Raw genomic sequence first — 24,938 nt, forward strand, 5'->3', positions numbered from 1 at the left:
GCCCATCGAAAAACTGACCATACTTGAGTGGCTTGTGAACAAGAATAAATGTATAAATTGGTGTAGGACAGAATTACCAGCTTTCAGAATCCAGAGATTGTGTGTGAAGTGGACGAAATCTCTGTTGGAAAGGAAAAACACATGAAAGCTTCAGTATTTTACTATAAAAAAGTAGCTTATATTGTCGATAAGTTGTGCATATGTGCTCCACAATTTGATGGTCAGTTGCTATTTTGTATTATATACTCTTTAGACTGGTGTGATGATGCAGTTGAAGGAAGGTGGGTCATAATGGACAGTTTATAGATGGATGATGTATGAACAATAGTCAACATTGAAATTTTCAAAACCTTTCTTGAATAGGTTTGAATAATTAATAAAAAGTAAAATTAATTATATGTTTATATATAATGTAAATGTTTATTTATATATCTTTATTATCAATCACTTGGGTGGTGCAGTGACCAGATATTACCTTTGCACACCACTGCTGAGATCTGTGTTTACACTAGAGCTGTGCCGCTAGTCGACTGTCTACACAGACGTAAATGGCTATGTCTGAGGCAATGCAAAGAATTGGTTGTTTTATCCTGTTTGGGTTGTATTGGGTCCAGGGCCTACAGAAAGACTGGATGCAAACCAGTCCAGGACAGACGAGACAGTGCTTAATTGATCTCAGACCATCGAATACTCACAATTACCGCAACTATGGACAATTTAAAGCAATTCAAGTCCAATGTATTTGTACAGTGCTTTTTACAATAGACATTGCAACCTTGAAGCAACTTTACAGAATTCAGGACTGACAGACCAAAAAACCCTGTTGAGCAAGCCGAGGGTGAAAGTGGCAAGGAAAAGCTCCCTCAAATTGCAGGACGAAAGCTTGATGGGAACCAGTCATTCTACCTATTGGCTGTTTTTTTGAGAGGTGGGCCGGAAGGACACCCACATGGAGAACAGGACCTTTTTTTATCACCAGCTCATCATTGGGCCAAGTGCTACTGTTACTGGATTGTAGGTGACTGGAAAACTCATATGAATTGGTTAGCTCCGACTTTTAATTAGTTTGGGCCTGGTTCAATGAGAATGACGGAAGACTACGAATCATCTGTCCATTAAAGCAACAGACCTCCCATATGTTGAACACTTTGAATCTACAGAAACATCAGGTAAGGGCTGGACTGGCACACACAAACAGAAAGGCGTTTAACTGAATACACTGACACCACAGTCAGGTGTTATTTGCTACCATCAGATTAATCTGCATAGTTGAGGAATTCGAAGCAGTAACACATTTCTACCAGAGAGGGGTTTGAACACCCACATTACATACTGCACCTCTAAGTGCACAATACAATATAACGTTTATTTATAAATATCCCTTGACATCACATTTTTGGTACACATGGTATTTAGACCCTTTATAATAACATGAGTACAAATCTATGACATTCACACAATGCATATGACCTACCTTACTGTGTATCAGGCAAGAGACTGTAAGAAGCAGGAGAATTCCTCCACTCACTGCTAGCACTATGAAACCTGGCCTGTAGAAGCTCAGACCAAAAGAGTCCTGGTGATTCTGTCCCAGTATTCCCAGTTTGGCTTCTAAAACAAATACATCTTAGTCACAGTGATTAATTGTATGTCTGTCTATATGACCTGTGAAAGAATGTGAATGTGACTGAGTCTATTGCTAACAGGTGTATATGCTTCTGATTTGGTGGGAACTGTTTGGGAAGGGCTAGGCAAGGTCCGAAAAGACGTTTTGATTATTTTGGTGAGGAGGAACTGCACACACAAAGCCTGAACATTTTTGAGATGGATTGGAACAGTAGTTGCAAACCTGTTAAAGCTGTTATAGCCACTAAGGTAGGATGGACTGCAACTGCATATGAATGTGGTTTTGGAATAGGATGTCGAATAAGCTCATAATCAGGTGTCCACATACTTTTGTGTACTTAAGGTTATTGCCCCAAATGTAAACAGATTCTTTAAAATGATGCTATTAAATGTTAATGTTTAACATGAGTATGATATTTACAAAGGGCCAATGTGGCTCCAGGCTTTTAGACCAGTCAGGCAAGAGCTTCACCTAACAACCTAACAACCAACATCTTTGGTTTGAAGGCCAAGACCAAATAATTAAACGATGGAATAACGTGTTCTCTTTGTTGGTTGGTTAATTGGTTGGTTGGTATAAAAACCTGCCACCACACTGATCCTTCATCCTACTACGATTAAACACATCTGATATAACCCATAAACAACAGAAGCTGTGTCGGTACCTGTGGTGGTAGGCAGCTCTATAATAGCAGTAGATGTATGGGTGCTGTGGTCCACAGCGCAGCTCCAGTCCATAGTTGTATGTTTTTGTGTGATAAGCTGCAAGTAGATCTCCAAAACCTCTTCAGCTCTTTCCAGTGCTTGAACTGAAGAGTCAGTGAATTGCCTTAGAAATGCCACCGGGATCTCCTACAGATGACAGATGAAAGCCAACTGAAGTACTAACATAATTCCAAAACAGCTTGGAAAGTATAAGTACAATACAATTACAACCAGGAAACTATTGTATAAATGGTTTGTTACATAATCAAAAACAGCTAAATTAAGATTTTTTTTAAAGAAATGTATACTAATTCCCAGTTTGATGCCTGCAACATTCCAAAAAGGTTCAGACATGGGCAGTGTAGGACTGTACAACAGCACCTGTTTTGGAACTTTCCACAGTTGAATGGGTTTGAAGTCTGGCATGTTATACTTATATATCTGTATATATTGTTTATAAGAATAGATACACTGCTGCTTCTATTATTATTATGCCAGATGCACATTGCACATTCTTTTTTACATATCGTATACTGTATATATGCATGTTGTATATTCGCTACACCCTACTTATTTTATTTGTATTTGTATTAGTTCTTCTTCTTTTGCTTGTTCAACTATTGGAGGCCAATCATTTCCCTTGGGATAACTAAAGTACCTATCTGTCTGTCCATCCATCTATCTATCTATCTATCTATCCAGCTTTCCATCCATCCATCCATCTGTCTATCTAGTCCATAAGACGTCCAAATAGTGAAATGCTTAGTACCGTTAGGCTTATGTCCTATCCAAAGCCATGCAGCCTATGACATTAGCTATTATTGGTATACATTAATAGCTGACAAAGGCATGTATGCTGTTGCCATGCCATTGATTTAACAAAAAAGCTAATAATATCTAGAAATTCTTTGCCGATATAAAGATATAAAGATGGAGAACCCTTAGAACTCAACAAATGCATTGGTCCCGCTTCTACAACCAACTGTTAGAAATGCCACAAGATAAACATTTTCTTCACATTTCAAATTTAGCAAACTAAATATATTTCACTGTTTGTGAATCTCTAAACGGCATTGTTGTTTTTAACTGTGGTGGCTATAAAATATCTTCCATTCTCCAGGGTGTTGAATACTAGCATGGTTGCAAATGTTTCGGTGTAACCACTGTGGATCAAGGAACAATAAACAAGTGGTTTGCCGTAAACATGAGAATGTAAATAATATTTTTTGTTGTGAATGCTTGAGGTCGTTTTGTTGAATAAAGTAGCTCTGATTGATCGTGTGGCCATTGTAGGTGGTGAGTTGTTTGGGCAGTGAACCAGAGTTTCAGTGGTTTAGACCACTTCTGGGAACTCAATGTACCCTGCATTTGTTTATGTTGTGTTATATGCCTTTATCCCAACAGGATATCAGAATACAGGTACTTTTTTCTATTTTAGGACCTTGTTCGTGGGTGCAACAGATATGATACGTTTCGTCACTCATCCAAGTGTACCTGGATTATCGAGCATGCATCAAGACGTAAATAGTGATTGTATTGTTGAGAAGACGCATCGTACCCACCTCAAGTTCCTCGCTTAAGCCTGGGACACATTTCTGTGAGTAGATGTTGAAGATTAGGTTCTGTAAAGAGAGGACTGACTGGGCACTGTCTGAGCCTTGGGTGTATTTGAAGTGGGTACTTAGTAAATCCAGCACTCGTGGCAATGCCACCTTCACATAACAAGCTGAACTCTGGAACAGACGTACAAGCTGTTAGGACTTTGCGTTTGCTTACTAATGCTGTGTAATATGACATTACTTTATCCTGGTCATGGTCACAATTGGTCCGATTTCCCCCAAAATTACTGGGTGCAATGTAGTAACACAGCCCGGACAGGACACCAATCCACTGCGGGGTCTCACCCATCTTCCCTCAGACACCAATCATGTCTATATGTAGATGCCTGATCGGCCAATAGCAGCACTGGGGATTCGCACTCTGGACTAGCATAATTTACTTCTGCCTGAATTTATACATGTACAGTTAAAAGTTTACATACACTTATAAGGAACATGTATAACATGTCAGTCTTTGGCAAAACAGCTCAGTGGCCTAATTATTGTTGGATTTGGCCACATTGCCAAGAACAGACAGAGACAGCTCACAATATAAGCAACTTACCAGATTTTTCCTCTCAATGAACGTGTAGGTTATTCTACATCCGTTCCACAGCTGGTTATTAATCTGAGAAACAATGTGAATATTAGTCATTAGCATTTATCTGTTGTTTACACTCACATTGTTATGAAATGACCATGTGGAGTACTACAGGTATTGCTTTTATCCATAGTATGCATAGAGTTTCTTTTATATGATTGCTTTTATGACTGAAACATATGATCTTAATAATTAGAGGAAGTGTACACAACTTTGGAACATACACTGATCAGCCATAACATTAAAACCACCTCCTTATTTCTACACTCACTGTCCATTTCATCAGCTCCACTTACCATATAGAAGCACTTTGTAGTTCTACAATTACTGACTGTTGTCCATCTGTTTATCTACATACTTTTTAGCCTGCTTTCACTCTGTTCTCCAATGGTCAGGACCCCCACAGGACCACCACAGAGCAGGTATTATTTAGGTGGTGGATGATTCTCAGCACTGCAGTGACACTGACATGGTGGTGGTGTGTTAGTGTGTGTTGTGCTGGTATGAGTGGATCAGACACAGCAGCGCTGCTGGAGTTTTTAAATACCGTGTCCACTCTATTAGACACTCCTACCTTGTTGGTCCACCTTGTAGATGTAAAGTCGGAGACGATCGCTCGTCTATTGCTGCTGTTTGAGTTGGTCATCTTCTAGACCTTCATCAGGGGTCAGAGGACGCTGCCCACAGGGTGCTGTTGGCTGGATATTTTTGATTGGTGGACTATTCTCAATCCAGCAGTGACAGTGAGGTGTTTAAAAACTCCAGCAGCGCTGCTGTGTCTGATCCACTCATACCAGCACAACACACACTAACACACCACCACCATGTCAGTGTCACTGCAGTGCTGAGAATGATCCACCACCCAAATCATACCTGCTCTGTGGTTGTCCTGTGGGGTCCTGACCATTGAAGAACAGGGTGAAAAGAGGGACTACAGTCAGTAATTGTAGAACTACAAATTGCTTCTATATGGTAAATGGAGCTGATAAAGTGGACAGTGTGTGTAGAAACAAGGAGGTGGTTTTAATGTTACGGCTGATCAGTGTATTAGTGAATTAAATTGTCTCCATATTGTATTTTATATATAAAGTTGAGCGCGTAGCCACTGATGCACCACTGCTTTCATATCATCATCACATGAAAATCTTCTTCCCCTTAAAACTTTTTTATGCGTCCAAAAAAGGTGGAAATCAGATGGTGCTAAATCCGGACTATAAGCTCTCTTAGTCTCTCAGACACGATCAATTACTACTCCTCCCATCCTCACTGTTTCCAACCAAAATATAAAAGTGCGGAAACTTTTTGAATAACCCCGTACGAAATTTTTACAACACATACTAACTTGTTAACTAGCTTTCACTTTAAGCAGAGTAAAACGCATACAACATCTGAAAGCTTCCTCACCAAGTGTCTGATCTGTAGAAGGTGATCTTTGGTTATGGAGTGCCTGCAGTGTCCAGGGACATCCATCATATAAACAGGAACATAGAAGAGCAGGAAGACACACACACTCTTCACCTGGAGATGATACACAAGCACTCACATAAATACGGTATCTACACCAAATCCAACACAAATCACGTGTCGCATGGCAGTTAATTGCCCAGACAACCATATTTCATTGGTACATTAATTTAGTACAGTGTTCCAAACTAAAAAGATGAGGCAAAATGGAATTTAACATATCAAGGGGGAAACCACTGCTAAACAAGAGATACATAAGGATCCCCAGCCATTTCTCTCTAGTATAATAATGCCCCATAATGCCTGGTCAACATCTGTTCTCATACTTAAGGCTTTCATTCCTTTCAGAAACCCTCCATACTTACCTGTATTGGGTGAAGAACGTGGACTTGGCTGTAGTGAATCATCTGGCTCATGGATGTAGCAAGGGAAGGTTACATTCCTCACTGAGATGCATCTGAGCAGATTGGATGCAAAATGGAAACAAGGTGAAGCCTCCAGTTAGTCCAAAAGTTTTAATTCCAAAATCCAGAGAAGCAGCACCACTACAAGGACTGAAAGGTCTTACACCCTCACACCCTCACACAGTCAATCCTGCTTCTGTCTCTGACCTGCACTGTCTGCTCTGCTTTTAGTTTGTACACTCCCACCTTACTGAATATCCCCTCTTCTCTTTTTTTTCTTTCTTTTTTTCTTTCTTTTTTCTTTTTTTTCTTTCTTTCTTTTTTTCTTTCTTCTTTTTCTTTCTTTCTTTCTTTTTTGTTTTTTTCTTTCTTTCTTTTTTTTCTTTCTTCTTTTTCTTTCTTTCTTTCTTTTTTACTTTCTTTCTTTCTTTTTTACTTTCTTTCTTTCTTTCTTTTCTTGCTTTCTTTCTTTTTTCTTTTTTCTTTCTTTCTTTCTTTCTTTTTTCTTTCTTTTTTTTTTCTTTCTTTTTTCTTTCTTTCTTTCTTTTCTTTTTTTTCTTTCTTTTTTCTTTCTTTCTTTCTTTTTTTTCTTTCTTCCTACCTCTTTGGCATGTGCTTTACAGTTAGAGAAGAAGAATAGACCCCAATGACTGGCATTGCCAAAAACTCTGCAGCAAACTGTAAAAATGGTAAATTCTACAGCTGTATGCACCATTGCTTAAATAATATATTAAGAATATCTTAAAGTTAAAAGTAAATACAACTGATACAAATAGTGGGTTAACATTTCTAAAACATTTTCATTGTATTGTTTTTTAAGTCCATATACATAAATATAAAGTAACTGTAAATTTGCATTAAAATAAACTTGTTTTGAACCATTTTTGTTTGATTTGGTTTGGTTTGGTTATTAATTATTTTGTAAGATAATTTTCACTAACTGCTGAAATTGATAAATATACAAACTTTCACTTTCTGTATTTTTGTTAGTTTCAGAGTAAAACTGTCACTACAGGACAATGGAAGGATGTGTTGAAAGTGCTGGTGATGCACATGACAGGTCACTTCATCATGAGTTTTCAATGATTCCCAAAGGGGATCGTTCCAGTACATTCCAGTAGATTTTCATAAGCATCGCATTCAGCATATATTAATATATATATGTAAATATCATGTCCTATGTTCTTATTTGTTTGTCATTAAAGCAACATGGACAGTGTGAGCAAACAAATACACAATCCAAATCTCTTACATGTTTGATCAATTTATTTTAATTGGCCATATTTTAAATCCTAGCAAATCTGGTTATTTCAGGAACATTCTGTGATGAGTTGTCTTTCCTGCTTTTGTTCATGATGAGAAGACCTGTGACCCTCAGCTACCTCATATCTCAGGGTAGCATAAGGCTAAATTCATGAGGCAGCTTTTATCTTATTAAAATCACTTATTAAGGTACATATTTTGTATGGCAGCAGTTTGTAACCTTTTAACCCCTCTTGACCCCTAATTAAAGGGCTAAAAATTTTGCAAACCCCACCACAACCTTCTTGGCCATCCTATCAGTCTGTTATTCTACTTTATTACTGTAAAAATGAGCTATAATTATTTTAACACATGTATTTAATTGTTTACACATATTGTATAATTGTATTCCAGCACATGCAGGTCAACAAAAGAGGAAACAATTACATTTCAATTATATTTAGCTCTTGAGAGGAGCTTTGCCTTAAATAATACTATTGTTTTAATCCATACATTAAATTGATCGGCCTAAAGGCGCCCAGGTGGTGCAGCTGAATGTTCCGCTAGCACACCAGCACAGAGATTCTGAACTCCTCGGTTCGAAACTCGGCGTTGCCACCAGTTGGTTGGGCACCATCTAGCAGGCATAATTGGCAGTGCCTGCAGCAGACACGGTTCTGCTAGGGGGGATGACAGGACTATGTGGGTGGGGTCTTCAAACGCTGTGTAAGGACCCTTATTGGCAGATAGAGAGGCACCTGTGTAGAGTGCCTGGGTCAAAAAGAGTTCCGCTAATGGCTGCGCGAGGGTTGGAAGAGGCGCGAGCAGCAATATACCCACCTCGTCTGCAATCAGGGATCCCTCAGCAGTGGAAGACAAATTAACTACACTAAATTGTGAGAAAATGCATAAATAAAATAGTAAATAGCTGAACATGTGAGGTTTAAGCTCAAGAGATTAAAGTCGCCAATATTCAGTCTATTTAAGGATTACAGGAAGGTTTTATTATATAAAAAGACATTTAAAACATTAAAACATTTAGCTTTCTTTTAATCAGTGAGCTTGCCACACACAACACAGTCTGTCTCATACATACTTACAATATACAGAAGATTATAATAGTAATATTGCAACAAAAGTGCAATTGTTGCCGGTGTTACCCTCTACCTTGTTCAATGTCTACATACATGTTCATTCATACAGTACATATTAAATATATATGCAGTATAAATCAGAATGTAAAATATATACACTGATCAGTCATAACATTAAAACCACCTCCTTGTTTCTACAATCACTGTCCATTTTATCAGCTCCACTTACCATATAGAAGCACTTTGTAGTTCTACAATTACTGACTGTAGTCCATCTGTATCTCTGCATACTTTGTTAGCCCCCTTTCATGCTGTTCTTCAATGGTCAGGACTCTCTCAAGCCCACTACAGAGCAGGTATTATTTAGGTGGTGGATCATTCTCAGCACTGCAGTGACACTGACATGGTGGTGGTGGCATGCAGAGAAACAGATGGGCTACAGTCAGTAATTGTACAACTACAAAGTGCTTCTGTATGGTAAATGCAGCTGATAAAATGGACAGTGTGTGAAGAAACAAGGAGGTGCTTTTAATGTTATGGCTGATCAGTGTATTAGAGTATTCAACAGATAATATCAATAGTGATGTGAAGTAGGTCAGAAGTATAGCAAATGGTTTACAGTATTTTACTTACAAAGAAGTGTCTAATTATTTTATTTGTAATTATTTCATGTCACAGTCATAGGTAGAAATAGAGTCATGGGTCATGAGGGCTCTAGAGAGCATCACACTGCTTGAGCAAATCCAATGCGGTTGTTCTTGCGATCAAATGCGGTGTAGTATCTGGCAATAAAATTAGCTCCCAGTATCCAGACTGGACCGGTAGGAGGTGGAATATCTAGCGCTCTGAAGGTCACCATGCAGATGTCCTCCCCAAACTGTGACTGCTATAGGTAGAAAACAGAAAAGATGGTGGGACAGGGGTAGTTCTGGTTCTTTATAATAAAATACATAAGGTAGAGATAAATAGTGCGGGAGCCTATCCAAGCTCTCAATGGGCACAAGGCACATAGAAACACTCTGGACAGGGCGCCAGACCATCTCCAATTATTCTCACTGTATGTTTTTGGACTGTGAGAGGAAACCGGAGCTACTGGAGAAAACCCACATGGACAAGGGGAGAACATGCAAACTCCGTACAGAATAGTAACCTTCTTGCTGTGAGGCGACAGTACTACCCACCGAGCCACTGTGCCACCCAATATGTGAGTCTGATGTCATCTTACCCAGAGAATGTAGTCCTCCTGTGTGAGCGGGTACTCCTGATCACCAAGCTGAAAGATCACGCTGGGTAGCGAGCTCACCAGGTCACAGTTCACTGTATACTAAAGAGGAACAGAGTTAGGAACAGGCTATGCACAAAATGTGTATTCATTAAGAAGCTGCTGCAAAAAGAGAACTTTTAAATAATTTAGACATATCAAATTCTCATTCTTTGCATCCACCTCATGCATGACGTCTATGCTGGCTGAGGAAGAGCACTGACCAGCATTACTACCACTATCTGCGTAAAACCATATGGCTCTTTTTTTACCAGCCAGCGAGGGCATGCACATAGGAACATGATACGACTGGGTCAGAGCATCTCCAAAACTGCAGCTCTTGTGGGGTGTTCCCGGTCTGCAGTGGTCAGTATCTATCAAACGTGGTCCAAGGAAGGAACAGTGGTAAACCGGCGACAGGGTCATGAGTGGCCAAGGCTCTTTGATGCACGTGTGGTCCGATCCAACAGACGAGCTACTGTAGCTCAAATTGCTGAAGAAGTTAATGCTGGTTCTGATACAAAGGTGTCAGAATCACAGTTTGTTGCGTAAGGGGCTGCAAAAGGGGGACCAACACAATATTAGGAAGGTGGTCATAATGTTAGGCCTAATTGCTGTATAAGCTAGGCTAAATATCTGTAGATTTTTTGTATACACAGTAAATTATTTGATTACTATTATCCAAGCTCACATTTGTTTATGCTGAGTTTTCAAACTGTGGCAACTGGAAACGTGAGTACCAAAGATTATGGGCACTATAAACTTACAGCAGAAGCAAGGAAGAATGAATGAGATAACAGATTCAGAGGCAATTTGATTGTTTTTAATAGACTTGCCTATATCAGTGTCTATATCTGTGTTTGTGCATGCATGACTCCATGTGTTCGTTTTGGAGTGCGACTGTTAATCTCTTTGGCCCCAATAAGGGGTCACACTCTAGAATAATAAAGCACCCTGGATTTAGCCAGTAAGAAGTAAATAAAACAATGTAAATTAATTGTAAATAATAAAACGCTGGTTTTCCTGGAATGCTGTAGTGTTTTTATAAAAAGTAAAACATTTCCAGTAAAAGAAAACCACAGTCAGATTAAACAGATAGGAGAAGGCAGATTTTACAGAGTTATGTGGTTTTTGACACTGATTTTATTTGTAAGTGGTCTCCAAGTGGCAGCTGTATCATAAATATTTGTTAAACCATCGTCTCTGTGGAGTTCTGGTAGTCTTTGGTAGCCACTTTCACTTTGTCAGTAAGCGCTGGATTTGTATACATTTCTCCAGAGCAGAAAATTTGAACTAGATGCCTTTTCTTTTTTTCTTAAAGCAGCAGTTTCTTTATGGATTTGTGCTGTCCAGGGGGAAATGAATGTAAGATTTTTATAGTAAGAGTTAATTACATAAAAGTGTATCATTTATTTTTTTGTATAAACCAAAAATTGGGGCAGTTTTATGTAACTGGCCATGCAAGCAGATCATGTGTATTTTTTTTTCATTTAGTCACCTCCAATGCCCCCTCTTTTGAAATCTTGCCACTGGCCCAGGAGTGCTGAGACTATCACTAGCCCTCTTTGACATGTGCAAAGTTACTATCCTCATCTTTTCATCTGCCAGCAGTGGAGTCTCACAGAGAGCAGTATCACATACAGACCCACTATGCCCTCCAGATCATCCATTACTAGTACAGGCACCAAAGTCTATTTCTTTATTGACCTTATTTCTCTGTCTGAGTGCCTGGCCCGGTTGATAGTGCCACCTGGGCGCCTCCCAGGTGGAGCAGGATAAATGGATCACCCATCAGCGGAAGACTAATTAAAATAGTAAACAAAAGATAGTGCCACCTGGGATCCAAACACAAGAGCTTGAGATCTCTGTGATGGGCTAGCACATTAGACCACAGCACCACCTGAACCTGATCATGTGTATATTAAATAAAAAAAGAAATTCATATCTATTCTTGCATTTTTTTTTAATGCTCTGCATGCTTTTTAGTAAGAGGGTGCAGGTGCTAGATTCTTCCGCCTGCAGTCCAGATACTGTATGTCGCCAATAAAAAATAAAAAAAGCATTATGAGGTTATGAAGGCCCCGGACTTTTAAGCAGCTGAAATTTTATAAAAAGCATTTCCCATTTAACAACAGGTGTCCTCAGTTCCTAAACTATTACATTGTGGTAAACGTCCCACAGTTCCAACTTTTTTGGAATGTGTTTCAGCTACCAAATATAGAATAAGAATATTTTTAACATTTATGGCATTTTCAATTTTTTGGGAAGTGGGTTTTATAAAGAAACAGACCAGATTCTTCCGTGGAAGTGAATCAGCGTGTGAGAAAAGAGTGAGACAAAATAACACAGAAAGATTTGAATGCGCTGAACAAAACAGAACTTACACCTCCCTCTGCCAGCTCCACAGCGCCAATCGCCTTCATCATAATGGACACAGAGGAGGCAGGACCAGTGATAAAGGAGGAGCCTGTGTCAATCACAGCAGAGCAGCCTTTTGCACAGAGCAAAGTATCTGCACCCACTGACACACTGGAACACAGATACAAATACAATCTGTTAATGGTTATCAACAGAGCGGTAGAGAGAACAGAGTGGCGACACTCCCATAGGGAACCGTTGGAAAGGGGGCGGGACATTTTTTCTGCGCAGCTTCCGGGTTGTGGAGCTCTGTATAGTTCCAAACAACCCATAGAGCCCCATTCATTTCCACTACTTATCAAACATTTTTAGCTGTATGTTGCTTTGTTTTAAAAAAATTATGAATTTAATGTCATTAATATACTTAATACTGTTATTGTTTAGCATTTGCTCAGCACTAAATGTTACATGTTTATCTTAATTAATAGGTATAACCCAATTTAGCTTAGTCAGTTAAGCTTAATTAATGACACACGAGTCTTTTCACCTAAAATGAGTTGATTAATCAAGAGTCTTGTTACAGAAATGATCATAAAACATTAGAACCACAATAAATCATTATACTTTTACTTTCATACTTAAGTACATTTGAAGGTAAATTTAGTTTAGTACTTTAGTGGAGGTAAAGAGTATTTTTACTTTTACTACTACTTTTACTGGAGTAATATGTTACCTTGGATATCTCTACTTTAACTCAACTACATGGTTTGTGTACCTTGTCCACCACTTACATTAGACAAAATGAACTAGTGCATATTCATAATGAATTCATTAATGTATTACATGTAGGAATCAATTATTAATCACTCATGAAATAAGAGATGAATGAATGCTTTTTCATGTACCTGCACTATAATGTTTTTGGTACGGTAATGTGTTTATCAATCTGTTCATTCAGTGCAGGTAAACCTTATGAATCCAGCACATGACTTAGTGTTTAGCCAAAATGATTATTATTATGAATCCTCAGGAAAGTGAAGGGAGATTAGTTTATGCAAAAAACAAAACATAAAAAACTTTAATGTCTATACTGTATATTGTCTCTACTACTTAATGATATCGCATTATGTAATGTATGCTATTATAATGTACTGTGTGTTAACAAGAACGACCTATTAACAAGTCATTATAAACATCAATCTTCCACTTTATATACCAAATTGACATTAAAGCAGATGCAGTAAATGTAAACGCAGTTGAAAATACCCAGAAATTGTACAAATGTTTATTATTTGCCGTTTAATATTTCATTTACTGCTGCCTGTCCCATTTGAGAACATGACAGCGCCGGGTTTGTTTGGAACTATTGAGGGTTACATGAACCACGTGACCGCGTAGCGGCGAGATCAAGGAGTGTCGCAACTCTCTCTATCTACGGCTCTGGTTATCAATAATAGTAATAATAAACCTTAGACTGTTGCTAGCCAACAACACACTGTTGGTCCCATCCCCCTTACTTTTGTAGGTCCGAAATGTGCTTCCTTTGTATTTATTGTACTGTTTTTATCTGCATTGTGTAGACTGTCTTGTTTGCAATTGCATTCTGTGTTGCACCCTGGTCTTGGAGGAATGTTATGCTATTTTACTATGTACTTGTATATAGCTGAATTAACAGTAAAGCCTCTTGAATATTGCAGTATGTACACACAAATTCTTTGGACTTTAAAAGTATGTATTTATAAGAATAAACAAAGCTACACTTAAAAACAAATTGATTGGGGAAAAAGGAAATATCAAATATTAACAACATTATTGTTTGTGCTGTATAATAGTAATACTGTTTATGCTGAGAAAAAAGGTAGCTTCTTGCAGCATTGTGGTTCAATTTTGGCTCACTCCTTGCAAATTGTCTTCAATTCCTGGATTAAATTAGTCTTGCAGGCACATTTTTGTTTGGTGTGTAAGAACAGAAATATTGACATTAGTGTTATTGCTTATTGTGCTTGGTGCAACTGTTGTTCCGGTTGCTTTCAGGTCATACTATAACTCTTTTAGGTGACTGCTGGCTTCTGTCTTGCCCTCCTTTTGTCTGAAAGCAAGTTGTTCTGACTGGCTGGGGATGATTTGTGGTTAAATGATCTTTCTATTTGAGGATCATCTTATTTAATTAGTCTGATGCAGCATGCTGCTGGTTAACAGTAGTGTATTGATGCTACTTTTAACCTACAAAAGGCAGTATTGTGTATTGTGAGGCACATAGTAATGTGGAATATTGTTATTGTTGTTACAATGAACTAATTAACACCAAAAAAGGTTCTTTGAAGTACCAAAAGTGGTTCTTTATAGAAGCTCCTGCAAATAACCACTTCTTACACTGTCATTTTTAAGATTGTGACTACGGGACAGATCTGGGACCCCTGGTCGGACTTTAAAAAAGCAGACTATATGCTAACTACCTGACTGCTGGTGATCTGCAGGTAAATCGGCAAGATCCTATTTGGACACAGTGTTGACTCTGCTATTAGTGGTCTTTAAGCTCATGTAATAGCCTAAATAAAAGTACTTCTTTATTTGACTGGTTATTATTAATAAAATTACAGATCTTTAATTATAATGATAATGACAGTGTTCTTACCCTTTCATGGTGACCTCCCACTTGCCTTTGCCCTTGGTACTGACGTAGTTGAAGGATCCTGTGTAGTAATTGGAATCTGTACCACCCAACACCAGCTCTCCTCCTGGGATGCGTTTTGGATCCCTGGTACATAAATACATGATTATAGTTTAGAAATGTAACTTGTTTCACAATCACAAGATGTAATGTCATTTATAGACCAAGTCATTTTATTAATGTACTGTAGATTATTAATTCAAATGTTGTGTATTTTTAAATTTGGTTAAAGCCGAAAGTATGTAGATATCTGACCCCGAGCGTGTTGGACATGCTTTTTAAAAATATTGACATTAATAGGAAATTGCCCCCCACCCAATTTACGACTTTAACAGCCATAGCGCTTCTGTTGTTACCAAGTAAACTCACCCACCTAATCAAGACTTATAAAGATTAGATTATTTATGTCTTTTTTAAGTACATTATACAATTTTTATTTTAAGTAACTGTTTGTCTTATAGGGCGGCACAGCGGGTAGCACTGTCGCCTCACAGCAAGAAGGTCCTTGGTTTGATCCCCAGGCGGGGCGATCTGGGTCCTTTCTGTGTGGAGTTTGCATGTTCTCCCCATGTCTGCATGGGTTTCCTCCCACAGTCCAAAAACGTGCAGTCAGGTTAATTGGAGACACTAAATTGCCGTGTGTGTGTGTGTGTGTGTGTGTGTGTCTGTGTGTCTGTGTGTGTCTGTGTGTGTCTGTGTGCGTGTGTGTCTGTGTGTGTGTCTGTGTGTGTGTGTCTGTCTGTGTGTGTCTGTGTGTGTGTCTGTGTGTGTGTCTGTGTGTGTGTCTGCCCTGCGATGGACTGGCGCCCTGTCCAGGGCCACGACCCTTATTGGATAAGCACTTAAGAAAGTGAGTGAGTGAGTTTGTCTTATACACCAGCCCCTCAACACTGATACTCGTGTCTGAGATTCAGTGAATGGTCATGTGCTCTGCCAAATTGTGGGAGGATTCATCTTACTGTCAATGCAACAGTGACTCCTACAGTCTGGAGAAGGCACTGAAATAGGAATTTTGAAGGTATAGCATGTTCCTTTGTGTGTGTTATGACTGGTGGTGAAACTGGCCCAATGGTTTCACAGGTGCTAGTCTACAAGCATGGATGTCCTATTTAAGGTGGAGACTGACAATGCAAAGGGGGGCATAGAGGAAGTGGACATGATTAAAAAATAGGGAGACATTCAACCTTTGTACCCTGGTTTATGACTTTTCAGTTTTTCAATCTTTTCAGTTTAATGGCATTTAAGTATCTATCTGTCTTTAGCTTTCAGTGTGACTGTATCATACCCACCTGCTGTAGTAAACAGAGAAGATGTCCTCTTTCAGCACACCCTGAGACATGATGCGATCAAACACTGGTGTGATACCATCGATAGCTGCCTCTGGATAGCCCATTCCCAGTACCCCATCAAACTTTGCAAAGATAAAAGGTATGGCTGGCAAAGCGGTGGCCTCCGCGAACACTTGAACCACTGGGATACCACCCACCTGAAATATCAGAGATATTATGTATGATTATCTGTGAGTTTAGTTATGATTACTATGACAGGTTGATGATTTAATTATATCTAATTGCTATTCTATACCCACCATGACTACATCCTCACTCAGAAATCCTCTGACGTTTCCGGTAGCATACTGGATGGAGAATCCTGTTCCATTGTAAACATGCGTGTGAGATTTGGAGGAATCGTACCTGTTGTGGGTGACTATCAAAGAAAACAAATTAAGAGCAAATGTTCTATAAACATTACCATAATGCCTTTTCAAAGTAAAAGTGGTTAAATATTTCCAATTACAGATGTAACACACTAAATGGCCAAAAGTATGTGGACACACCTCCTTATTACTGAGTTCAGGTTTTTCAGCCACACCCATTGCTTACATGCGTGTACAATCAATTACATTAATTACATTGTATGCCTCCACCTTTGTGACACAGCATGACTAAAACTAAATGGGCTCAAATCACATTCCAAAATCTTCTGGAATCTTTCCCAGAATAGTGGAGGCTGTTAGTGAGTGCTGAAAAGAGATGGGTCAGTTGTCCACTTACTTTTGCCATGTAGTGTATGTGTAACAGTGTGGTGTTTTATTCACTCACAGCAGGCTGTGTAAAGTGGGGAGCATCTCTGAGAAGGAACCCATAGGTTGGCAGAACCCGTATCAAACACAACATTGAACATCTGTGCTGGAGAACCGATACTGATCTCCCCAAAGTACTGAGTCTGAGAGGAAGTAAACAAAAAAACATCTGGAAGTGAAAGGTTTTAGTCATCCATGTGGGTAAAATATGAAATCATTTGTCAGTCATTCTAAGGGCTGCACAGGACCAGTTCTTAGCTGTGCACCATCTCTAACAGGGGTTCTCAATTTGAAGCTGTTAAATTATACATATACACCGATCAGCCTTAACATTAAAACCACCTCCCTGTTTCTACACTCACTGTCCTTTTTATCAGCCCCACTTACCATATAAAAGCACTTTGTAGTGCTACAATTACTGACTGTAGTCCATCTATTTCTCTCTTGTTAGCCTCCTTTCATGCTGTTCTTCAATGGTCAGGACTCTCTCAGGACCACTACAGAGCAGGTATTATTTAGGTGGTGGGTCATTCTCAGCACTGCAGTGAAACTGACATGGTGGTGGTGTGTTGATGTTGTGCTGGTATGAGTGGATAAGACACAGCAATGCTGATGGAGTTTTTAAACACCTCACTGTCACTGCTGGACTGAGAATAGTCCACCAACAAAAAAAAACATCTAGCCAACAGCGCCCTGTGGGCAGCGTCCTGTGACCACTGATGAAGGTCTAGAAGATGACCAACTCAAACAGCAGCAATAGATGAGCGATCGTCTCTGACTTTACATTTACAAGGTGAAGCAACTAGGTAGGAGTGTCTAATAGAATGGACAGTGAGTGGACACGGTATTTAAAAACTCCAGCAGCATTGCTGTGTCTGATCCACTCATACCATGTCACTGCAGTGCCGAGAATGATCCACCACCCAAATAATACCTGCTCTGTGGTGGTCCTGTGTGGGTCCTGACCATTGAAGAACAGAGTAAAAGCAGGTTAAAAAATGTAGAGAAACAGATGAACTACAGTCAGTAATTGTAGAACTGCAAAGTGCTACAAATAGGAAAAAATCCTCCCATTTTGATATTTCTGCACCACATTAAACAACAATAGTAGCTTCTCACATCTAGATAGTTGGTTAGAGGTGTTGGCGCTGTTCCATTACAAAGTGAAGCGCTTTCATCCGATTTCAGTGCAAGTTCAGCAAACATCTGGGCTGGTGTGACTCCCATCTCTTTAAGTGTCTCTCGAAAAGAAGGCATTTTCCTCAGGCTGATCCTACAACATCATAAAGAAAAGCTTAACATATATAATTCATGTGTAATATGAATCCTGTGGCTACGTGTTTTACCATATTTGAACTAGAGTTAGTGTAGTACCTTGACAAAGGTAATTTGGTAGAAATGATCTGTTTGGAGATAATGGATCAAACTGTTTACTGAAGTCTTTTAGTCTTTAAAATGATTTTGTAAACCTTTACAGAATGACAGGTCACCAGTCCATCACAGGGCAAACACACACACTCACACCTAGGTCAATTTTGTATCTCTAATTAACCTGACTGCATGTCTTTGGACTGTGGGAGGAAACCGGAGCTTCCGGAGGAAACCTACACACAAACGGAGAGAACATGCAACCGTGCCACCCCTATACAATATATACAAAATTACAATATTAATATATTACAGTAATATACTAGATAGAGACATTAGTAGGTTTAGTTTTCCTTTATTCTTTTCTGTACGTAGTTAAGAGGTGGGTCATTATAACAGTTTTGAAAAGAGCACAGCAGTGGGGTGACATGGCAGTGTTAGGGTTGATTAAAAGCAGGTAGGTATTCTGCAGTGTGTTGCAGGCATCAAATTTTACATTTAATTATATTTACAGTAAAAACATTGGGAATCTTGGAGATTTATTTGTACTTTTGTCAGTTACTCTCATTTATACTGAATTTTACATATTGTTCTAACATTTCTGGAACCTTTTTCTGGGTTTGTACATACAGCAAACTAATGAATAATAGCATTTCATTTTGTGGCAAAACATCCAAATTACTAATGTTTAGGTTTATTTAATGATTGTTAAATTAAATAATTATTAAACCCAAACTGCCAACTTACTCTGAAAGAAAGAACCAAAAAAATACAAAAATAGTAAACAAACATATAAAAAATAGTAAACAATATTAGATTTTGCCTACAATATTAGCTTCTGGACACACAGGTGACACTGTTCACAGTGAAGTAAGATTTACATGGCCAAATACTTACAGATTGCTGTACAAAGGTGTTATATGGCGTACTTGACTGTAAACAGTGTCACCCATGTTCTAGTAGCTTCTAATTCCAAATTAGAACAGGAATTAGTAATATTATTGAGTTCTTTTTTATACACAGACAACATTTAGAGAAATTATTGACAAGTGTTTGTCGCCTGTTGAGTTCGCTATTAAATGGATAAAAACAAAGGAAAACAATCCAGCCACTTTCACACTTATAACCCACATAACCTATGTAATCACCTACTCTTTATAGAATTAAGACATATTTACACACCTCTGTAAGGCCTGCACAGTCACAGACAGCCCCAGCAGAAAGAACACCAGGTATTTCATCACTCCAGATACTTCAATAAGCACTGACAGAATAGATATTAAACAGTAATATAAACAAGGGTGATATCTGTCTGTTTAGAGCCCTTAACTAAAAATGAGTTCGTCCTGGTCAGATTTTATACTAGTTTCCGCTGACCATAAATTATGACTGTATAACTGACACAGTAAACTAAACCTCTTTCTACTGTCCACTCTCTATTTATCTCTTTCTACCATCTCTCTTACTCTTTCTGAAATCGTGTCCCTTTTCTGATTTAGTACTCCCCAGCTAAGTGACCTTTTAACCTTCAGGGGACCATTCAGATTTCTGTGGAATACATAACACACCAGCTCATCTATGTTCATTACACAACATTTCAACTGAATTTTTTCAATGTTTGACGCAAAACAAAAAAACGAAAACGAAAACTAAATCATTTAATCATTTAGAAAGAAAATGAACGTGATAAAATTTTTTAAACATTTTGTAAAATTGAAAGCTTCAGGAACAAAGTTATACAACGCGAATGTAACCCTTGTTATATTAAACAATTAATCATCAGCTAACATTAGGTTACTGTGATAGACCTTCTTGCTAAGACATTATTTAATGGTTTTTTTATTTAATTTGCCAAACATCTGTATTGCAAATTTGATTGTGTAATGAGTCAAATGTGTACGACAGTATAGCCACTATGCCATTACTGCATACTATATATGTATATTGCTAATGTAAACCAAAAAATGCTGATTGGAAAAAAAAAAACATTAGTCTAGCTCCCACAATGAAGTGATGTTGTTTTAGCAGAGATGTTTGCACTTTTCTGCTATTTCAACAATCAAGTCATTTAAAACTGGGATGTCGTAAAAAGTAAAAGAAGAAAGAAAAAATGATTTTGCTTTTGCTATAAGTGCTATGATTTTGCTTCAGGCACTTTTTGAGAAATATGATTGAATTAGACTATTAATTTAACATTTGTGAAATAAAAATCTTTTAATAAGTCATATTCAACAGGGAAAAAGTGAAGTAAATAAAGATAAATAAATTAAAGTAGTCATATTATAATTATATTACAGTCATATTCAACTGGGAAAAAATAAAGTAGTCATATTACAATCATTTTCAACAGTAAAAAAAATAATGTGTAGTGAAAATAATATTTTTAACAGCAAAACCTAGAAAACACAAAAAAAACTCAAAAAAAGTTCATTCATATTCTTATTATAATCATATTATAGTCATAAAAACTAATTTCATTTCATATTTTTAACAAGAAAAAAAATAAAGTAGTAAAAGTGTAGTGAGTAATATTTTCAACAGTAAAATCTAAAAGACAAAATATAGTCATATTTAACTGGAAAAAATTAAGTAGTCATATTATAGTCAGAAAAACATAAAAATAAAATTTTCTTTTAATATTTTCAACAGTAAAAAATAAAGTATAGTGAAAGTGTAGTGAGAATAATATTTTCAACAGTAAAATCTAAAAGACAAAATATAGTCATATTTAACTGGGAAAAAATAAAGCAGTATTATAGTCATATTATAGTAATAAAAACATAAAGACTTAATTTTCATTTAATATTTTCAACAGTAAAACATGAAGTGTAGTGAAAATAATATTTTAACAGTAAAATATATAAGACATATATATATATATAAAATAGTCATTTAACTGACAAAATAAAGTAGTATTATAGTCATATTATAGCCTTTAAAACATAAAAGCTTAATTTTCTTTTAATCTTTTCAACAGTAAAATCTGAAAGACAAAAGAAATAGTCATATTTAACTGGAAAAAAATTAAGTAGTCATATTATAGTCATATTCAACTGGAAAAAATGAAGTGCTGTAAAAAATAATATTTTCAATAGTAAAATCAGTAAAAGACAAAAAACATATTTAACTGGAAAAAATAGTCATATTATAGTTATATTTAACTGGAAAAAAGTCTTTGTTTGATATTAACACAATAATTATTTAAAATTAAAATATACTGGATTCTCCTGAGCGTCTGTATAGGAACCACTAAAGCATATGCTGTGGTCTACTTGTGTTTCACAGCCCAGTGGTTAAGGAACGCTGATTTATTTCCATTTAAATTATTTGAAAATGTTGGAGTAGTGTACCAGCAGTAAAAGTGTACAGATAAAACAGATAACGACAATTACACATCACAGATCACATTTCAATTCATTTTGCACCTGAGAGTCTGAAATCTCCCAGGAAAATATCATATTCACGTATTAATCACGTCATCCAGCATATGTCTTGTTTATATCACATCCAAACATTTAGGTTAACTATCAATATAAAACACATATCTAACTTGTTGTGCTGACGTGCCTGACCTAAACTAAATCATGAGAGCAGTTAGAAGCATTCAGCATGATGAGACCCTTGACCTTTAAACTTGAAGGTTGTGTGGATGGCTGGTACTGAGTTTCCCACACTTGAGGGTTACATTGGTTTAACTGTTCTCGGTTCACTGTTTCTCTCTGGGTTTGGTGGGCATGGGAACTCCCAGCATCATAATTTACATGATGAACATTCTGGGTTGCTTTGCGTCTTGTGATGTTCTTCCCCTGCAGATGTGCGTGTTCTCATTTTAATGGGTGGGAAAGTTTGGAAGGATGGGAGCACTCACTTTTAGCAACCACAAGGTGGTGCATATACAAACTCTATCTCCAAAAATGTTGGGACGTTTTGTAAAATGAAACACATTCAGAATGTGATGCTTGCAACATACTCCAAAGTAAACTGGTGAATTGGTAACAGGTTTGGGTATAAAAGAAGGATCCACCAAACGATCAATCTTTACAAGCAATGATGGGTCGTGGCTCACATATGTGTGAGGAGAACTTGATGAAAGAATTGCCAATCAATCTAAAAAGAACATTTCTCAATGCAAGACTGCACATAATTTAGTATTGCACCATCTATTGTACATAATATTGTGAAAAGATTCAGGGAATCTGGAGAGGTCTGTGTAAGACAAAGCAGGAAACCACTATTAAATGTGCATGACCTTTGAGCTCACTACACTGCAAGAGAAACTGTCATGCTATTGTGATAAATATAGACACATGTATCTGGGAGTATTTCAGAAAACCATTGTCACTGAATGAAGTCCATCTCTGCATCAAGAAATGCAACCAGAAACTCTATTACACAAAGAGAAAGCCATACATCAATTCTGTGCAGAAACACCTCAGATGTCTCTGGGCCCAAGCTCATCTCAGAAAGTCTGAATGCCAGTTGAATTGTGTGCTGTGGTCTGATGAGTCCTTGGTTCAGCTTGCTTCTAAGAAAAATGGATGTCGGTTTATGTCTCTGTGTGATGACAAGGACCATCCAGAGAATCAGACAACGGTGACAACAAACTGTTGAGCAGCTAGTCTCGCATCTAACAAAAATAGACAAAAATCCCTTTTGCAAAACTGCAACAATTAGTGCCATCCGTTCCTCAACACCAAATGATGCTTAATTTTACTTTAGACAAACTTAACTGACCTGTTTCTGATTATCTGGGAGTAATGCTCGAATTATATTGTTACAAAACATCAGACAGATACAAAGGTCTTAAACCATACAGTCAATAATAGTAAAACTAGTAGTATATTCATTTTTAATTTATTTATTTTTATTTTATTAGGATTTTAAAGTCATGTTTTACACACGTTGGTTACATTCATGACAGAACAGGTAATTCATGAGCAAGTCTTTAATGTCAAACAAAGTCATGGACAATTTTGTATCTCCAATCAACCTCACATGCATGTCTATGGACTGTGGGAGGAAACCCTCGCACCCAGAGGAAACCCACACAGACACGAATTGTGTTTGAGTTTTTCACTCACAGTACCTCATTGAACAATAATCGCTTCCAGGGTTTGTACTGTGACAAAATCTGAATTGTGAAAAATATTTTAACTATAAATGTAAACGCTAGTGCACCAAAGTTGGGGTTCTGAATGCATCGCATCGCCTCTCGACTCTACTTTTCCGACTGGGTTGGGCGGCAGCATGAACAACGATTGGCATACTTATGATGAGTGGGTTAGAGGGTAGACAGTCGGATCATAGGTCCTCATAACTGGTACAACTGCGGCCCCTGCTGGCTGACTGATGGCGCCTGCACAGGGCTGAGGAATGATGCTGATGGGGGTGTGACCCTCCGTACACGGCGTCCATTAGTGTTTATTTATTTATTTATTTATTAGGATTTTAACGTCATGGTTTACACTTTGGTTACATTCACGACAGGAACGGTAGTTACTCATTACACAAGATTCATCAGTTCACAAGTTTATATTGAACACAGTCATGGACAATTTTGTATCTCCAATTCACCTCACTTGCATGTCTTTGGACAGTGGGAGGAAACCGGAGCACCCGGAGGAAACCCACGCAGACACGGGGAGTACATGAAAGGACTCCACACAGAAAGGACCCGGACCGCCCCACCTGGGGAGCGAACCCAGGACCTTCTTGCTGTGAGGCGACAGTGCTACCCACTTAGCCACCGTGCCGCCCGTCCATTAGTGTATGAACTCGACTCGTGCAGGTGAAAAATGCAGTCTGTACTGGTTGAGGCGTCCTCAGTCAGCGGTGAAGGATCGAACCAGTATAGAGGACGCAATCAGGGTAATTGGACACGACTAGAATAGGGGAGAAAAATGGGGGGGGGTTAAAGAGGTCAGTTCTCTTCCCCAAAAGTGTGGGGCATAGGAACACGTTTTCCCAGACAAGTGCCATTCAAAGAAAGTGATGTTGTGGTTTTTTTTTGCCATTTTTAATGTAATTTAATGTAATTTTTAATAATAAAAATATATATAAATTAAATTTTGTGACTTGGATGGTGGTGTGTTTTTTTTTGTGCCATTTTTAATGTAATTTAATGTAATTTTTAATCATACAAATATATATAAATTTAATTTTGTGACTTGGATGGTGGTGTGGTGGTATAGTTGGTAATTGCCTTTCAGCAAAGTGCACTACCACTGGGTTTTTATTTTTGAAGCTGGTCACTGTCTGTAAGGACTTTTTATGATTCATTTGAAACTAATCATCCTATTCAAACCCATACCGTAATTATCTATGTAATAAAATGGGTAAAGGCTAAACACTAATGCAAGTACACTGAAAAAAATGATTTAAGGCTGTTGTTGATTTTACTCATGTTTCTTTCATTACAGTTACTTAACATATTCGTGTAAGTGCGTAAAACTTGATTTAATTA

General features: G+C 37.8%; 2 protein-coding genes across 2 annotated transcripts; both read right to left on the bottom strand.

The window, feature by feature from the left end:
* Nucleotides 1-1,154: 1,154 nt before the first annotated feature.
* Nucleotides 1,155-6,638, bottom strand: csf1b (colony stimulating factor 1b (macrophage)). Its single transcript, XM_062998814.1, has 7 exons — nucleotides 6,360-6,638; nucleotides 5,935-6,048; nucleotides 4,495-4,557; nucleotides 3,894-4,064; nucleotides 2,292-2,478; nucleotides 1,475-1,611; nucleotides 1,155-1,181 (listed from the first exon to the last, which is right to left on the bottom strand). Exons 1-7 carry the CDS (start codon nucleotides 6,408-6,410, stop codon nucleotides 1,155-1,157), a joined length of 750 nt encoding a protein of 249 aa, XP_062854884.1. The 5' UTR covers nucleotides 6,411-6,638.
* Nucleotides 6,639-9,236: 2,598 nt separating this feature from the next.
* ren (renin) lies at nucleotides 9,237-19,716 on the bottom strand. Its single transcript, XM_062998600.1, has 9 exons — nucleotides 19,658-19,716; nucleotides 18,227-18,380; nucleotides 17,127-17,250; nucleotides 16,613-16,731; nucleotides 16,314-16,510; nucleotides 14,989-15,111; nucleotides 12,380-12,524; nucleotides 9,960-10,058; nucleotides 9,237-9,620 (listed from the first exon to the last, which is right to left on the bottom strand). Exons 1-9 carry the CDS (start codon nucleotides 19,714-19,716, stop codon nucleotides 9,459-9,461), a joined length of 1,182 nt encoding a protein of 393 aa, XP_062854670.1. The 3' UTR covers nucleotides 9,237-9,458.
* Between the last annotated feature and the right edge of the window lie 5,222 nt (nucleotides 19,717-24,938).

Source organism: Trichomycterus rosablanca, chromosome 7 (genome assembly GCF_030014385.1).
Source record: "Trichomycterus rosablanca isolate fTriRos1 chromosome 7, fTriRos1.hap1, whole genome shotgun sequence".
Classification (NCBI taxonomy): Eukaryota; Metazoa; Chordata; class Actinopteri; order Siluriformes; family Trichomycteridae; genus Trichomycterus; species Trichomycterus rosablanca.

What these genes read in the sequence shown, in the direction of transcription:
- csf1b (XM_062998814.1), bottom strand. Translation starts at nt 6,410, where the DNA reads ATGAGCCAGATGATTCACTACAGCCAAGTCCACGTTCTTCACCCAATA. An exon ending in TCATTGAGAGGAAAAATCTG is followed by an intron (nt 4,065 to 4,494) that starts GTAAGTTGCTTA and finishes CGTCTGTTCCAG; the next exon opens with AGTTCAGCTTGTTATGTGAA. An exon ending in GCTTAAGCGAGGAACTTGAG is followed by an intron (nt 2,479 to 3,893) that starts GTGGGTACGATG and finishes TGTCATCTGTAG; the next exon opens with GAGATCCCGGTGGCATTTCT.
- ren (XM_062998600.1), bottom strand. Translation starts at nt 19,716, where the DNA reads ATGAAATACCTGGTGTTCTTTCTGCTGGGGCTGTCTGTGACTGTGCAG. An exon ending in ACTGTGCAGGCCTTACAGAG is followed by an intron (nt 18,381 to 19,657) that starts GTGTGTAAATAT and finishes ATGATGTTGTAG; the next exon opens with GATCAGCCTGAGGAAAATGC. An exon ending in TGGAGCTGGCAGAGGGAGGT is followed by an intron (nt 10,059 to 12,379) that starts GTAAGTTCTGTT and finishes GTTCCTCTTTAG; the next exon opens with TATACAGTGAACTGTGACCT.